At 46.9% G+C, this 17,000-nt stretch overlaps 2 protein-coding genes across 10 annotated transcripts in view; both read right to left on the bottom strand.

Moving 5' to 3' along the window:
* Positions 1 to 4,251: 4,251 nt before the first annotated feature.
* On the bottom strand, positions 4,252 to 12,027 carry ZNF22 (zinc finger protein 22). 4 transcript variants are annotated; one of them, XM_073904489.1, is made up of 2 exons: positions 10,176 to 12,027; positions 4,252 to 6,267 (listed from the first exon to the last, which is right to left on the bottom strand). In XM_073904489.1, exon 2 carries the CDS (start codon positions 6,185 to 6,187, stop codon positions 5,510 to 5,512), a length of 678 nt encoding a protein of 225 aa, XP_073760590.1. In that variant the 5' UTR covers positions 6,188 to 6,267; positions 10,176 to 12,027; the 3' UTR covers positions 4,252 to 5,509. The 4 variants fall into 4 exon arrangements, with proteins under 4 accessions (XP_073760590.1, XP_073760589.1, XP_025736574.1 ...); XM_073904488.1 differs by lacking the exon at positions 10,176 to 12,027 and adding an exon at positions 9,960 to 10,164; XM_025880789.2 differs by lacking the exon at positions 10,176 to 12,027 and adding an exon at positions 8,792 to 9,157.
* A 345-nt stretch (positions 12,028 to 12,372) lies between these two features.
* RASSF4 (Ras association domain family member 4) overlaps positions 12,373 to 17,000 on the bottom strand; it is a 32,461-nt gene continuing 27,833 nt past the window's right edge. For 5 of the 6 annotated variants that reach the window (XM_025880775.2, XM_073904486.1, XM_025880778.2 and 2 more), the window contains 4 exons: positions 16,816 to 16,867; positions 16,147 to 16,268; positions 15,209 to 15,306; positions 12,373 to 13,895 (listed from right to left, as the gene is read on the bottom strand). In XM_025880775.2, the coding sequence (XP_025736560.1) occupies positions 13,835 to 13,895; positions 15,209 to 15,306; positions 16,147 to 16,268; positions 16,816 to 16,867 (333 nt within the window). In that variant the 3' untranslated portion in view covers positions 12,373 to 13,834. The remainder of the gene's footprint in view (positions 13,896 to 15,208; positions 15,307 to 16,146; positions 16,269 to 16,815; positions 16,868 to 17,000) is intronic. The other variant, XM_025880777.2, reaches the window with a different exon arrangement.

Genomic DNA, 17,000 nt, shown 5'->3' with positions numbered 1-17,000 from the left:
TGGCACAGGATGGTGCAAGTATTAATTTCCTTCTTGAATATCTTCCATGCTTAGATACACATATTCAATTTCCTGTTACACTTGTTCACCCAGATACTACCACAAACATCTCAAGATCAGCATTTCTTAAAACAAATTCATCAACTTCTCCCCCAAACCTCCTCGTTACCTAGGCTGGAAACCATTGTGTTTCCTCTCTTGCTTGCACCTCAAATCTGATGTGTCTCCAGGCCTGTCCATTCTGTCACCACAGTATCTCTTACGCATTCCCCACTCCAGAACCTCTTTAACCCCTCTTTAATTTCTTCCTTTGTGGATTCTTCTAAGAGTCCTCTTGACTCTCAGTGACAGCAAGTGGTCTCCTTGACCCACATCTCTACCTTTTAAATAATCTAGAAAACATTCTTTCCAAATTAGCAACTTAAAATCTCTTTCAAAAACTTTTCAGACTTTCTAATTTTGGAGGGTCTGGTATTGCTTGGCCACAAAACCAATACTAAGAAAATGTGTGTGTGTGTGTGTGTGTGTGTGTGTGTGTTTTAAAAGTCTGCAAGTTCCTTAAAATGCTCTACATCTGGCTTTAAGGTGAAAAACACAGAGTGTTAGGTCATTTAAAAGTTGGAAATGGCAGTCTTCTAAAATGATATAGATTCTATGTATGTATATTTCACAATTCAAAGTGCGTAAAAGAAGAATTGGGTCATTAATAAAATAATCATCCAATTTAGGGGCAGGTGAGGTAAGTGGCCTTCCAGGTCCCGTCAGACCATGAGAATCTCTGATTCTTTAAAGGTTGATGCCATTTTATACATTTGTTTTTTCATTCATTCCTTATTCACTCACTCGACAAATATAAGCGTGTACCTTGTGCAAGACCAAAGAATGAGCTACACAATGAGCAAGGCCCTCCAGAAGAATAGAAAGATTGAAGAAGAGGGATAAAGATGGCAGATGAGGAAGGAAAGTTCTAGGTGGCACTCTCCAGCTAGGGTAGGTATGGTAGCTGACCCCCAGGCTAGAGACTCCCCGGAACTAACTCCTTATCTCTTTCTTTAAACTTCTTTCTGTACTTCCCTCTTGGTCATTCTTCATTAAAACTTTGACTTGAATGACTACTACAAGCCAGGAGCTCACAGTCTAGTAGAAAAGAGGAAGCAGTAGAGAGATTGAAATGTGGATCATTACAATTGTTTAAAGGAAGACTGAAGGCTGACTTCTCGGAGGTCTCTCAGAGTAGGTATTGGTCAAAGCAGGATAAGCAAAGTTACAGAGCAGTTTGGAGTTGCTGTCACTTAGTGTGGAGCAGGGAATGAAAGGAGAGGAGACTTGAGGCCCAAGGCAGGAAGTGAAGCCCTGTAAGTTCAATTAGCCAAGTGGGTCTCTTCTGGGGGAGTTTTTCTTCTAGCAACTTGGTTGTTCTTTCATGGGATCATTGCCTTCCAACCTATGCCCTAAAACCTTTATGCAACTCATCTTAACAAACTTAAATATCACCCCTAAGGTGATATTTAAGGCTCTCCTGGAGGCCCATTCCAGCCGTATCTTCCACATCTCTTGGATGAAACTGCACTGTCAGTAAAGCAGCTACTTGCTGTTCCCTGAGCATTCTGTGCTTTCAGCTTCCACTCTGTCATGTAGCTCTGCCTCTCCCCTCCTTGCTCCCCCTAATCCCCATCATACACAGAGGCTTTACCTCCTTAAAATTCTAGTCCAAGTATGGCCAACTGCAAGGGTTGTGACTTAAAATCTGGATTTTTGGTTGCTCTTGGAAAATCAGGAGCTGGTATGCCTGGGCCTGAACCTCTGCATGGCAACAAGTGTCTGAAACGCAGTTTACAGCGCGGGTCACTCTGGCTTAGCTGCCTGGCCTCTACGGCCTTTTGGGTTTCCATTTCCTAACCTAATAAATGTCATCCCTTTCGTGATCTCTTCCTTCCTGCCTTCCTGTACTAGATGTAAATTCTCCCAATTTGAATGGCAATCACACCATAGTCATCACCTGTTTTAATATTACTTTAAAAAAATGTAACTTACCTTTTATTCTCCTAGTCTTTTATATATGGCCAGTGCTCAACGAATTTTTATTTCCACAACAAAATGAGAGCACTCTGCCTCCCTAATATGGAGTATAAATACTGTTTGTGGCTATGTACTTCTATTTTGAAGAAGGACTCCTATTACCTGTCAAAAAATTCATATTCTTAAATTTCCCTTAGAAACTTACTACATGGTTCTTGCCCTTTATAGGCATCCCTTTCTCTGTGAGTCTTGGCTCAACTGAAGTAAGAGAACTCACCTTTAAATTTATGGGAGTAATACTTTTGTCACTGACAATTCTATTAGGTTCTATATATTAGCTTCTCTGCCTCTGGCAACCTAAGAAGCTAATCAGTAAATTCTTTTTTTTTTTTTTTAAGATTTTTTAAATTTTATTTGACAGAGAGAGACACAGCGAGAGAGGGAACACAAGCAGGGGGAGTGGGAGAGGGAGAAACAAGATTCCCGCCGAGCAGGGAGCCCGATGTGGGGCTTGATGCGGGACTCGATCCCAGGACTCTGGGATCATGACCTGAGCCGAAGGCAGACACTTAACAACTGAGCCACCCAGGCGACCCCTAATCAGTAAATTCTAAACAATGTCCCAGGCTCCATGCTAAGCTCTCTACCTGCATTAGTTCATTTAATTCCCTCCACAACTCAACCATAGGTATCTTCTCGAATTTACTCAAGAGCAATTATTCAAATTGCCCAGTTGTGAGGTAATTAAGATGTAAACCTAAGTAGGCTGACCCCAGAGCTGTCTTCATCATTAAATCCTGCCCACCTTTAGCAGGGAATAGTATTCTGTATCTGATGTAGACACCATCTTATGCAAGCGCATCCCTACCCTCCAGTAATGGGTTATAGCAGCGGTTCTCAAGTGTGTCCTGGACCAGCACATCAGCATCACCTAGGAGCCTGTTGGAAATGTAAATTATCTGGCTACAGCCCAGACCTGATGAATCAGCAATTCTGGGAATGGGCCCAGAAAAGTGTTAACAAGCCCCCTGGGGGATTCTGAAGCACCCTGAAATTGGGAGCCACTGGGCAGAGGGTCCCGTCTCTGTGCTTGCTCACACAGCACCCTGTACTTGCTTTCCTGGTTTCTCAGTTCCTCTACTTGACTACTCATTTAACCCAAGTTCCTTAAACTAGGGCTGCCTTGGTCAGTCTTATTTCTACCATACTTACGAAATGACTGAATAAATGAATGTGGCAGGCAAAGAAATTTAACAACACCCCTTACTCATTAGTGTAGGGTGAATGAAATTTCAGCAATACTTAAAAAACAAAAACAACCTTGGAGCTTTTTTCCTTCCCAAGCAAAACATCCAGATTGTGTAAGAAAGGAGCCTGCCAGAGGAATAAAAGGATTCAGTTTAGTAAACCTGATGATGGAAATTCAGAATATTGAGGGGCAGCATATTTTCATAGGAGACTGTATTCAGAGGCTGTGCCTATCAGATTCACATTCTCCTGTAGCTCTCCTGTAACTCTAGTAGGGGAACACATCCTTTAATTCATTAACTTAAAGCAGCTGTGGTATTTTCCTCTCATAAGACGGTCATAAAAGGAGATGAAGGTTGCTGCAGTGCACGTTAGTTACTACAGAAGGCTACCATGGACTGACCTAGTTTTAGGGCTCTGAGAAGAAATGCATACCACAGTCAAACTGGGAATACATAAAAATCTGGAGTATTTGCTTTACTTCTATACAGAATATGGAAGTCATTCAGGGTAAAAACATAATTTATGAAACCTAACAATATACAATTTCTGTTGCGGGTTGCTGTCAAAATTGGCAAATTCTTAAAGTGGTGTTGGTCCCAGTCAGAAGTTATTCCAGACACAAAACTGCTATAAAACTGATGACAGATCCTCAAAATGGCCCTACAGCCATGTCCCTGCTACAAAGTGACTTGGCTGGGATTAATAGGACACTTGCTAAGTGGTCAAAGATCAAGTCTTTTGTAAAAGATAATTGCAATCACCTCATACTCACAAAACACTTTGTGGATATTCTGTTGGATGAAACTATTGTCAATGAGACCATCTTCTATGACTTGCACTCAAATGCAAGGCCAGGAGGGACGCAAAGTTCAAGCTTGAGGAAATAAAAAACAGGCAAATCAAGTGATTCTTCCAAAAGCCATGATTTTAGGTGTTATGTGAATAAAACCACTTTCCAGGAGCAAAATAAACAGAGGGTAGTAGTATGCAAAATATTTCATTTTGTTTTATTTTTATGGATAACTGTCATTAATACAGCAGGAACTGGTATGATTATAAAAGATACAAAAAAACCAGAAGAATGTTAGCATTCCATAGAAATTAAAACCTGAGCTGAAGGCTGATCAGAAAGTCTGACACTTGGCACTGTTCTGATAAAAGTTAAGAAACATGTATGCTAGACTTCATAAATAATTCATATTAACTCAGAGAAAGTTAGCTTACATTTCGAAATCTACACATGGAGCTACAAATGCACCAACACTTGAATTAAATGACTTTCGCTGTTGACAAACATTTAAGATAAGCAACGTTACTGAAAACTCTCCAAGGGGGAAAGCAGGGAAGTGAGTAAATTGTAGATTTCTAATTAACAAGTTGAGGTGTGTTGGTATAGGGTTTAATTATTTATTGATGTAGATCTAAAAGGCTAGCTCAGTTTGTCAGAGCATAAGAGAATGCCAAAAGACAAATGGGGATGGATCAACGTAAGTCCACCCCAACTTCTGGAAAACAAGTGACACAGTGTAACACCACCTCAAAGAACTGTGCTTCTAAGAATAGGAGACTTGTGATCTAATTCAGTTCTCACTTTGGCTTCTAGAATCTAAGAATTTGGTATAAAAGAGGGAAATTCAATTCCTTTAATTAGTAACTATCCATAAGCAGAAGCGGAAGAAAAAAAAAAGCTAACAGAGTGATGGGGCTTTGTTGATTAAAAATCTTCGAACATGAATACATGTTAATATGTTGATCTTGAGTCATACTTACAAACCAATGGTTAATATACTACAAAACTTTACAAACATAAAATCTCCTCATCGGTTGCAGAACTTCCAAACTAATGGGATTAATTTCTTCTCCCTTTTAATTCCTCCTTCCACAGAAAGTCCTAAAGCTGAGGAGTCATCAGAATATCTGCACTTTCACATGTGTCATCAAAACATGGTTGTTTTTGTCAAAATGATGCAGGAAGCAGCATCACATGAGGTCAAGGGTCTTATATTCTCTCAAAACATAGTTTCAGTCTTTTGTACTCCAAGTTACATCAAAAAAAAAAAAAAAAAAGATGAGAACAGTTGGACTCATAGTTTCTTTCAGCCCAATGTCATTACAATGTCTCCATGCTAGGAAAGGATATAGTATTTAAGTGCTCTATTACAAAATATCTCCAGTTCTAAAAGAGATAGCTTTTATTTATTTATTTATTTATTTTAAAGGCCGAAGCAGTGCCCTTTCCTTAGCGGAGACCAGCCACTGACTTCCTACCTGTGCCAGCTTTCCAGGAGGACACTAAGTGAGTTTTTGACCTAATATTTTTGCCCCGGGTTTTACGAGGTTTCTCTTCTTTGTGCACCTTCATGTGCTGCCTAAGATGAGAGCTCTGGCTGAAGCATTTGCCACATTCACTGCACTGGTAGGGCTTCTCCCCTGTGTGGGTTCTCTGATGTTGAATAAGGTGGGAACTCTGGCTGAAACAGCGGCCACACTCATCACACTGATAGGGTTTTTCTCCAGTATGAATTCTCTGGTGCTGAATGAGATTTGAGCTCTGTTTAAACCTTTCTCCACACTCATCACATTTATAGGGTTTTTCCCCAGTATGGATCCGCCGATGCTGAATGAGGTTAGAGCTCTGAAAGAAACTTTTCCCACAATCGGCACATTTATGGGATTTCTTTCCAGTGTGAATCTTCTGGTGTTGAAAAAGAGTTGAGCTCTGACTGAAACTCTTTTCACATTCAGTACATTTATAAGGCTTCTCATCCAGGCTTCTTCTCAGTCTACTCAAGCTTGAGTCAAATCGAACAGTCATTCCCCATTTTTGCCGCTGCCGGCCTGTTTTGCGTGTGTTCTCATAGGCTTTTCCTTGGCTTGAGCTCCGAGAAATACTTCCCTTTGGTTTTCCTAACCGCATGGTGATGAGCCAAATGTATTCTTAAGAGTCTGCTCTCTTCTTCTGAAGTTTCACTTCCTAGAGCTACACAGCTCAATTTTCTGTGTAGAAGAGAAAAATAAAAGCCGACGTCAATCACTCATTATAATTATTCAACTTTAACCCATATAATTCAATCTTCAACCCACTGAAACTGCATCCATATGTAAATTAAAAATGTACCCAATACATATGAAAACAAAGACAATTCTGGGCGGGGGGGAAATACTTGCAAAATAATTCTAATAATTCCCAGGGTTTCAACTTAATAAATATACCCAAATTTTGACCAAATTTACCTATGGAGTTTTTGTCTGTTGGGACAGGATAAAAGTGATAATGTGAAATATAAGTTTTTATTAGGCATTATCAAATGAGTATATAACCGAAGGATTAAAAGGTGGAGACAACATAATATCCTAATGGGAACAGAAGAAATAACTGAAAGACAATCAAAATTTGGGTAATAGACTATCACTACATTTTAATATTTACTCCCATGTTAAAATTCTACTTATTTACTGGTGACTATTTAAAGCACCTGAATTAGAAAGAATGACAAATCATACTACTTTATTAAATTGTTTTTGTTTATCCTTACTTGTTTTGCCTTTCTACTTTCACAGCATGGATACAACTTGGCTCTAACTTTGTAGCATTAATTGTTTTGAAAGTAAGAACTACCCTATAAGGAGTGGCAAGTTTCTGTGAGTCAATTCAGTAATACTGGATAAGAAAAATGTAAATGAAAAGATGCTTTTTTTCCCTAGATTCTAATAACCCAAGAAAGAGGACAATTCTCTGAAAACTTGAAACAAGTGAATTGTTTCTGGGGAAGAAAAAAAATTCAGAAGAACTTTTACTGTAAAGTGGAATGAAACTCAGTGGAAACAAAGAGTAGTGAGTAGAACACAAGAAAAGGAGGAGGAGAAAGTAAGTTTACATGCAAAAAATAGAAGTTTTAAAATACCCAAATGCTGCAAAAATTAAAAAAAATTTTTCATTTACTTACAAGGTTATTTAAAATAATGGCCACAAGCAAGCCACAAACTCCAAATAGGTGATAATGTGGGATAAGCTAGGTTGAAAAAGTAATAAAATTATTGAAACTATTTTCCAGGGACGCCTGGGTGGCTCAGTCCATTAAGCGTCTGCTTTGGGCTCAGGTCATGATCCCAGGGGTCCTGGGATCGAGTGCCGCATCGGGCTCCTTGCTCAGCGGGGAGCCTGCTTCTCCCTCTGCCTGCCGCTCCCCCTGCTTGTACTCTCACTCTAGCAAATAAAAAAATAAAATCTTAAAAAAAAAAAAAGAAAGAAAGAAAAGAAACTATATTCCACATCCTGTGTCAGGGAGATTTTAAAATGGGAATAATTACCCTGAGTCTCTGCATAAAAGCTTATAAAGCAAATAACTGAAAATACAAATTACATCATTGTTCTTGCCTTTCCTTCATCTTTTTGTATAATTCAGACTCCAGGCCTGGTAGTGCTGAGGACTTTATTTGGATATTTAATAATTATCTCTGTTGTAATCATGGTTAAGTATCAGAAAGAGCAAACTGCATACAATACCAATCACCGAGAGAGCACCGCTCATCAACTTTAGTCAATATTTGCAGAGTATAATAACAGAATATTTATCTATTTACAGAATATCTGTTTCAAGGAGACATTTGTTATATACGTGGTGTTGATGTTCAAAAAACAGCTATAACGGGAATTACACATTGAAAAAAACATTTATTTTTTAATACTATATAAGTGAGATCTGGTAGGAAACTCTGAGACTATGTAATCCACCTAGAACACTACAGATGAGGAAATCATACTGAGAGGCAGCCTTAGTGGTATGCCAGACTGTGCTCGCTTCGGCAGCACATAGACTAAAAAAAGTGGTATGCCAGACACTGTTCTATGATACTTCATTCTCATAGCAGCTTTACGCGATGCTCTCCATTTTACAGCTAAGGAAAGGCAGGCGGACTTCGGCCAGGTCCCCAACCCCTAGCAGCCCGATCCCAGAGCCTGTCCTCTTGTTGGCAGAACTTATGTGCAGCCACAACTTTCAACACCAAGTCCAGCGCCGCGACCCGGGCTCAGCATAATTTCTCGGCAGGTGCGGGTATTACGGTAGACCTGAGCGATGGGAGCTGTAGTCGTGCGAACACGCGTACCCGGAATGAACCTGCTTTCTCCTACATAAAATCGGGAGGACAATAAAGCTGCGACATCCTCGGGGTGTCAGAGGTGTAAAGGAGTCAGTATCTGCAGCTAGCTCCTAACAGCCCTGTGCTACCCAAGCATCTATTCAAAGTATTTAGTCCTGAAAGGAGGAGGCGACGGCCGGCGTGGGCACCGCGGCCCGACTCGCAGGAGCTCCCGTGCAGGCCTCCGCCCTCCCCAGGCCTCAGCCGGCCGCTCCTCGCAGGCCGGGCCCGCCCAGCTCCCTCCGCCCCCGCCCCCGCCCGGCGCCGAGCCTTCCTAGCGGCTCGGGGAGCGGGGGCCCAGGTCTGCCCCGCCCCGCGACGGCCAACCGGCGCCCGAGCAGCCTCCGAGCACCTGGCCGCGCACCCCCAGCCCACTCACCGCGCAGCGGGCCGCCCGCCGCCTTGGCTCGCTCGCTCGCTGGGCGCCCCTCGCGCCGCCGGAAGTGCGGGCCTCGCCGTCAGTCGGCGCCGTGCGGCCGCTCTAGGAACGTGGCGGGGGCCGACCCTCTATGGTGCTGGGCCCACCGGAAAGAAGAAACCCTTCGTTTCTTCTTTTTGTTTCGCTCGCCCGCGGCGCCGGAGGCGTGCCGAAGTTCCGCAGGACCGCAAGACCTGTGGCCGGGCCCCTTTGTGGGCGCGCCATGGCTTCCGGGGCCAGCTGACTGCAGCCCGGTCAGTCGGGGCTTTTGAAAGGCAGCACCTCATTCTTCCTAAAGTATTGAGCACTTACTGATTATATAGACGTACTCTGGAGAGCCGAAACTGTTGTGATACAGTCACCTGTGTTAAAAAAAGGTTGTTTTTTTTTTTTTTAAGATCTCAATTGGCTTTGTTAAGCAATCATGAATGGGCAGCATCCCATCTAGGAAGTGGAGATGTTCCAAGGAGTTGTACAAAATGGAAGGTTTTTATAGGAAGGAGGGTGGGACAAAGAGTTATTAGCAAAAGAAAAAAAAATGTTACATTTTGGTGGGGGAGGAGGGAAAGGCAGTTTTTGTCATAAGGATGAACTCATTAGTGCTCTAAGGAAATTTCAGATGTTACAAGGCCACGTGCCTGGGATAGGTTGAAACTGTAACTAAGTCTTGGTTTCCTATGGGGGGGTGAGGGGCGGGGGCAAATGACTCCATTTTGGGCTTCTTTAACACCTTAATTATCACCAAAAAGCCTCTGGAAGATAGAAATGATCATACTCTACTGATAAGGAAGGGGGGTGTTTTCGGAACCAGAGTCTCCTGATTTTCAGCATACCCCCCTCATTTCTCTTTAATAATGATCTCTCCTGGTTCTCCTCTCTTACAAGCTCCTCCTCCACCAGCCTGGCAGGTGCTGGGTCATCTGACCTCTTTAAAGTTCTCTGTGTCTTCATTCCCCTGTAGAGCAGCTCCAGTCTGATGGCTTCAAATACCAACAGTATATACTGCAGACTCCTGACTTGGTAACTCTAGTCCAACCCTGGGATGCAAATATTATTGAACTCCAGACCTGTATATCCAGTTTTTTACTCAGCTGCCATTTGCATGTGTGATGGACATCCTGAACCTCACCTGCGCCACAAAGGAGCTTCTGACATTCACCCACCCTGTTCCTTCAACAGTCTTCATCCCAGCAGTTGATAGCAACTCCTTCTTTCTAGTTGCTCAGGCCAAAAATCTGGATGTCATTGTTGTGTCTTTTTTCACCCAAAACCCAAACCCAATCCAATTCTGAATTCTGGTCTCTCTGTCTTCAAAATATATCGAGAATTGAGCTGCTATCAATACCTTCACTGCTATAACCTCCACCAAGCTGCTGTCATCTCCTTGTTGGCTGGGGCTTCTCTGGGAAACCACCCAGCAGGGACCAGTGTGCCCTTGAGCCCGGTTGTATTTGAAGAGCTCATTCTAGGAAGAAGGGCGTACACGTGACATGGAAAAGCCCCGTCTCAGCAGGGAGCCCTGCTGCATTTGGCAAGAATGCAAGGGAGGCTGGTCACATGTGTGGCCCAAGTGCAGTAACAGCAGTGGTCCATCTCCGACAAAGGGACCCCAAACAATGGTTCTGTCCACCAAGCCTGAGACTTTGCTTTCTGTTTCCTTTGGGTTCCCTGGGAAAGGAAACTCTGGGGATTCCCATTCCTGGGTTTGCAGAAAACATCTTTGTTAAAAGTGTGACCAGGAGGGAGCAGAGCCCCACCCTGCATGTTGTGAGTCCAGGGGCAGGTCAACAGCTGCCTTTCTTCCTGGCAGTCTCAGCTTGTGGGGCCAAAACACGGCACGTGTACATTTACTGTTTTTATACTTAGAACGGCTTGGCTCTGACTGCATTTCCTGCTTTGATCACAGTGAGGGACTGAGGTAGGGGGGCTGTTGCCCACTCGGGCACCTGAGAAGGATATTCCGCTCCTTCTCCACAGCTGCGGGTGCCTGTGTCCTGCCCACCCTGGCACACATTGTGCCTTGCTGGATCCTCTGCAAATCACCTGGTCAGGCTGGATAAGCCTTGTGCTTTGTTTCCCTGGGACTAAAGGACCAGATGTATCCTGGGTGAGCACAGAGGGAAGGCCTTTAATCCATTTTCTGGTAAACATTCCTGCAGGTGGCATATGGCTATCACATGAGAAAAACAAGCTGTTTTTTTTTGGTTCTGATAATTTGTTCTGGGCAAAACACCCTGTTTTTCCCCAAGTCCAGTCCTTCTTTTGCAATCATGTAGATTTCATCCTGTGTTTATTATTTTCTCTGGTTCCTGAGACCTGGCCTGGGAAGACAGTCCTGTTTTAGGAGAGGACATTCACTCACAGGAATCTGCACTTTGTTTTTGGATGCTTTTATTGCCTGAGATACTAGTTAGTGAGGGAGCACATGAGAAATACTGTCAGCTCTGTGGAGAGAGGAAAATAGAGCTCCCACATAAACCAGCAGGAAACCACAGAGCCTAGCAGAGAAAGTCTGCAATTATGGTGGCACGGTGAGCTGAATTAGCAGCTTTTCAAATTGCCTCTGAAAAGCAAATATACTGTTGATAAAAAGATTGGCTAACTAACCCCTAGGATGACTGTAGAAAATTTCTCTCTTTCCTGTGTAACTTGTGATTTTTCTTAGCTATGATATTCAGAAGTTAGTTTTGATAATGTCTATTTCAAAAGTATTGCTTATCTAGGCAGGCCTTAAATAATATTGAAACAATTGCAAAAAAAAAAAAATCCTAAACATGAAAAAACTGTAAAACAAAACCAGCGAGTGCTTTTAGAGGGGCTCCTGATCTGATGGCTTCCCATGTGCAAGGCCCCGTCCTGCTCCTAAGCTGGCAGGTGTTTCTCAGGCTAGAAAGCCACCTATCCCAATCTGGGCTCAGCCTCCAGGCCTCCTTCCAGGGACCTACACCAGCTCTATCCTCTGTCGGTCCCCTGACCCTCCCGGGTATCCAGCCTGCTTCTCCAATTGAGGATAACGCTGAACACCTCCTATTGAGGTGCACCGTGGCTCCGTCTTTGTCTGGCAAAGGACTGAGCACCAGCCTGGCACAATTACTGCCGAATAATGGATTGGCAGTTGAACTAGACCTGAGCTTATAAATATCGGTTGGGGAGTAGAACCACCTGGGGAAGCCTGTTTGATTTGTTTTCTACCCTCCCTGAGGTGCTATTGCCGTCCCATCTGAGCCCCTGCCTGGAAGATTCCTATGGTCCTCCTGATGCTGAGATTCTGTGAATCAGGGTGATCCTATTGCTCATCCTCCAGGCAGCCCACAGACCGCCACCAATGATTCTTCCTCTGTGCCCTTTGGCTGCCTTTGTCCTCAGACCCCACACTAGTCCTCAGGATAGGAGTCACGTTCGGGTCCAGAGCAGCAGGCTGTGGCTCAGCTTTGGCCCTTTTGCTAAATGTGGCCACACATGTTGTAGGGTAAGAGTTTTGGAGGTTAGAGCTGGGAGTCAGGGTGGACACATAGGCAAAAAGAAGGCTTGGTCCGAACTCCTTCAGTTCAATACAGTGCACCTTTATTGAGCTCCTGGGAAACTAGGAAAAGGAGGGAGAGCAGAGATGACAGATACTGCCGGGGATCTCTCTGGAGCACCGCTGCGTGTCTCTGTGACAATGGAGATAGGCCGGGGAAATCCTGGCATGAAGTTCACCCGGAACGGTGGCTCCACACAGCACGGCTGCTCCCAGGCTTTGCTCTCTATGGGTGCCAGGAAGGAGCCATTGCATGGAACGGAGCGGGACTGTCTCTTATATTTGGAAGACTTTACAGTTCTTCTCTTTAAATCCACTATCCACAGGCCCCAGTGGGAAAAGAATTTGGTCTTTAACTTGCTCTGTTTTGGACAAACACTTCACATGACCAATGTACACTGTTGCATAGTTTTGCAAAGGCCTTCCCGTTCATTCCAGAAATTCTCCATCAGCTGACAAATCAAATTGTTCTGGCCGCAGGGAATTCAAAGCCTTTTCTCCTCAAATAGACATTTCTCCTCATTGTGCCCCTTTGATGGGAAGTGTAGAGAGTGAAGGAATAAAGCCCAGAAAGAGCAAGAGGCACACGGGCATCCAAGGGACAGCGGTGATGGGGACTGAGCACTGCCTTCCTAAGCCACTGCCTGAGCCACAGACTCTGCTGCACACGGGCTGGCATCCTTCCAGTGCAATGTGGGCCGCCTCCTCTATGTGATTGAAGTGCCATGTTTCCTGCAGCAAGCTCCTTATAAGAATTCTTCAGGTCCCAAGAAAAAGTTAGAAGCCAGTGCTGCAGAGAGATGATAGGAGGCTCATGGTCTTATCCCAGGTCTGACCTCTGCTGCCAGGGTGCTAGGCTGTGTAATGCTCACAGGGTGGCATCAAAGGCTTGGAGGCCAGGGATACCATGGGGAAGTGAAGGCCAGAAGCAGGGCTTATCCCATACCTGCTGGCAGCCCCTGTTTTTCCCAGCAGAGTCTTGAGTAGCAGCATGAGGGGAGGCCAGACAGGGATCTCATGGTTCACATGGATGAGGAGGTCAGGGGCTCATGGCCAGGCAGAAACTCTGGGCCCAGGCACTGGGAAAGCAGATAGGGCGCACACCCCATGGGTGTGATCAGGTACTGCTCTCCTGAGCAAGAGAGGTGTGGCATGAACAGGACCGGCCACGCCATCCAGCCACATAATGTGGCCAGTGCCCCAGCTTCAGGGCTGCTTACTGCCCACGCAAGCCTCACACATAGACCCCACCGAGCAAATTCGTGGCTCTTCAGGCCTGGCTCTGGGCCCGGTGAGTACTCAGCTAGGAGCCAAGAGCCAGGGACATGGGGCACATGGTACTCAGGCAGAAAGACATGTAGAAGCGCGGGGGCTCGATTCCCCAGCCGGTGGCTCTCAGTCCGTGTGACCAGTCAGGGCCCGGCCCCCCGCACTCAGTGTGCACTGGCAGTGGGGGGGCTTCCGAAGAGGCCAGCGCTGGCTGGCTACTTGGCCTCCACCAGCTGCTCCAGACGCTGCAGCATCGTCAGACGCAGGGCTTGGAACCTGGAGGGAGACACAGCCAAGAGGACTCACTGACCCCGGAGGATACAAGGAGAGGGGGACAGAGCGAGGGAGCGCACAGATGGCTGGGCCAGTAGACCCAAGGCTGATTAGCGGCCACCATCTTTCCTTCGCCAAGGAGAGGGAAGAGCCAGGGCCACACCCTGCAAAACCAGCGGCTTCGAGAAGCAGTCGGACAGGGCTGTCAAGCTTCAAATGTGGAATGTGCTGTTTCTCTTCCCAAGGTTCTTCGGTACAGAGAGGAGCATGCTGGAGGGGACAGGGTGGCAGAGCAGGGATCGGGAAGCCTGCATTCAGGCTCAGGCTCTTCAGTGACCTGTGCCGCAACTTTCCTTGCCTCAGGCCTCGGTTTCCTCTCTGTATCCCAAATGGACTGGCCGGGTGACCCCCAGGTCCCCTTCCAGCTCCCAGACCCTACAGCCAACTGCATGATGGACTGTCCCCTCTGACTGGGGACAGTCTCTGCTGACTTCCCGAATGGGGCCTCACTGCACAGATCTGGAAGGCTGGGGTGGGGACTGGAGGGCGGGCTGTGGCTTTCCAAAACTCATTCAGCCAGAAACCAGAAACCAAACCAGTCCCCCGACGGCAGGCCCTCTCATGGTGAGCAGACTGCCTCCTTCCCTTCCTGAGGGGGATCTCCGACCCTGGCCCCAGCTGAGTGCCCCAGGTGTTTCCCCTCCCCCATCCTTCACTCTGCAGAGGGACAGGCCAGTCATTGGCAGGTGCAACTTGGCTAGCCTCACCCAGCCAGGCCTTGATGTAGCTTCTCCAGGAGCCCACAGGTGACACCTGCTCACCTTTCCATTGAACACGTCCCCCTCACCTGAAACCACCAGCTGACATAGAAGGTTCCAACAGCCACTGCTTTTTGGCAGGCTGAGAATTCCCACTAGCAGGAAAGGCCCAGACCAGGCTGAATGTGCCCTGAGCAGGCCCTCTCCTCGGTTGCTCCTCCAGGGCTGTGTCACCAGTAGTGCTCATGACCCTGGTCCAGTGCCCACCCGCGCTCCTGCCTGACTCTCCCGAGCTCAGTTTCAACAGTGGTGCCCCTCCCGTGCTGCTGAGGTGCTGAAGCCAGAGGGGCGGTTTGCCCTGCCTCCTGCCCTTTCTGCAGGCTGTCACCCCAGCTTGCCCTCACTACCGGGAGCCGGGGGGAGCAGGCCTCCCTGAGCCAGGCCAAGTGTCGTGCCCTGGAGGAGGGGAGAGCTTGCCCAGCCCCGGCCTGGGGGCTCTGCCCTGTGCACTTGCCCTGATGTTCAGGACCCACGACTGGCTCTTTATGTGCTGCTTACTTCATGGTCAGTTTGATTATTTCTCTTTCCTCCTCTTCTTTTAATTTTTCAACAAAACTGTCCAGCACCGGCATTTCAAATTTAATGTACTGAGCGACCTAGAAAATCCAAGAACATTTTAATGTGCTTTAAATTAGAAGCCAAAAATGTGTTTTCTTTTCCTCAGGGCCTCCACAAGCAGTCGATCCAGCCATGTCTTATAGCCAAGGAAATGGCTGCCCTTCTCCCCACCACGCCCAACTCTCAGTCTGTACTAGGACAGAGGACAGAAAAGCCCATTCTCGCCTCACAGCTTATTATCCCTGGGAGGAGAGATGAAGCTGGAGATTAGGAAAAGTATTCAGTAGAGAGCAGAACCACGCTGGGTCTTCTCGGGGGTGAGGGAGGGGAGCGCTGGGAACACCATTGTTTCTAACCCTGGAATGAAGCCGCACTAGTCTGTGAATGGTTCGAAGGGTACAGGGTCACTGGCCTTCACCTTGCGTCCAAACCCTAGAGGCCTTTTCCGTGCAAGGGAGCTCGGCAACATGCTCCTTCCTAGCCCAGGACGCAGGCTGTGATGGGACTTAACCACATTTCCCTTCCACAGGCCCCGGGGTAGGCACTAGTTAAGGGGCCCTTGTGTGGGTGACAGCCAAACACACTCTAACAAAGGAAAAGTTTCTACCTGCCTGAGGGGGAAGGCACAGGCAATGGTGTTTTATGACTCAACTTCCTTTTTCCCCTAGGCCCGTGGCTGGGGCTGGTGGTCCTTGACAGGAGGAGGGAGGGCTGGAGCCATCCCTGTGCTGGGCTTGGGGCTCTTTAGGACAGCTGTGTGAGACGCCACTCCACATGGCTCTGGCCAAGCTCATCTTCAGAGCCCTTGGGAGTCCCCCATGCTGTCGTCCAGCCCTTCCCTCAGGAGCAGGCCTCCCTGAGCCTCAGCCCAGACTCACATCGTGGGGAACTTCCTCGCCCAGGTCGGCTTCCATCAGGAATATCCTGGCGATCTTCTCACATGGCCCGTGCAGGATTCTGGAAATCAGTGGGTACTCACAGTCTTTTAATTTTGTTCGCTCTGAAAAAGAAGGCCATTTACAAAAATCATGGGGCAGTAGGATTGCCCCTCTTTGTTCCGGGATGGGAATGTGGTAGAAAATGGATGTCCAGGGGGCCCGGAAACCTTCTCCAGACCTTGAAGAGAAGGTTGCCCCGAATGATGTGTGATTGTGGCATTCAGCAAAGACAGGTCAGAGAGGAACAGGAGCCCAGGGAGTAGGAGAGAGGGGAGGGTGGACACGGGGAGGCGGGCTGCTCAGTTACCGTGGAGCGGAACCCTGCACAGAGGGACATGTGGGTTCTGCAACTGTTCTCAGGGGGTGAGGGGCTTCAGCTCCAGCTCACAGCCCCTGACGTGCACCCCCAACCCTTCCCAACTGAGTGTGGTCGAAGACAGTGGCCTCCCTGTGAGTTTGGTGGGATTCTGGAAGGGGCAGCGAGCATGCCTGGGTTTGGGCCTGGCAGAGCATTCACGGTGGCCCTCAGAGAAGGAGCATGGTCAGTGAGCTTGCCACATGGACAGAGACTTTGGTCTTTATGATCCGGAAGCAGAGGCAGACACTTACCCCCAGACTCGTGAACAATGTAGAGCGCAAACTCACTGGGGCCATTTTCCACCTGTACAGACAGGAACAGGAAGTCAGACCAGGGCTTTATGAGACAAGACAGGAAGGGATCCCCAGCAAGAACCACACTGCCAGCGCTGCATGCACAAGTCCCCAAGGATCCTCCCCTCTTTCTGCTTAAGATC

Source organism: Callorhinus ursinus, unplaced genomic scaffold (assembly GCF_003265705.2).
Source record: "Callorhinus ursinus isolate GAN/ISIS: 27379988/994484 unplaced genomic scaffold, GSC_fseal_2.0 scaffold20, whole genome shotgun sequence".
Classification (NCBI taxonomy): Eukaryota; Metazoa; Chordata; class Mammalia; order Carnivora; family Otariidae; genus Callorhinus; species Callorhinus ursinus.
Note: the sequence above shows the minus strand (reverse complement) of the source record. Positions and strands in the feature narration are given on the sequence as shown.

What these genes read in the sequence shown, in the direction of transcription:
- ZNF22 (XM_073904489.1), bottom strand. Translation starts at nt 6,187, where the DNA reads ATGCGGTTAGGAAAACCAAAGGGAAGTATTTCTCGGAGCTCAAGCCAA.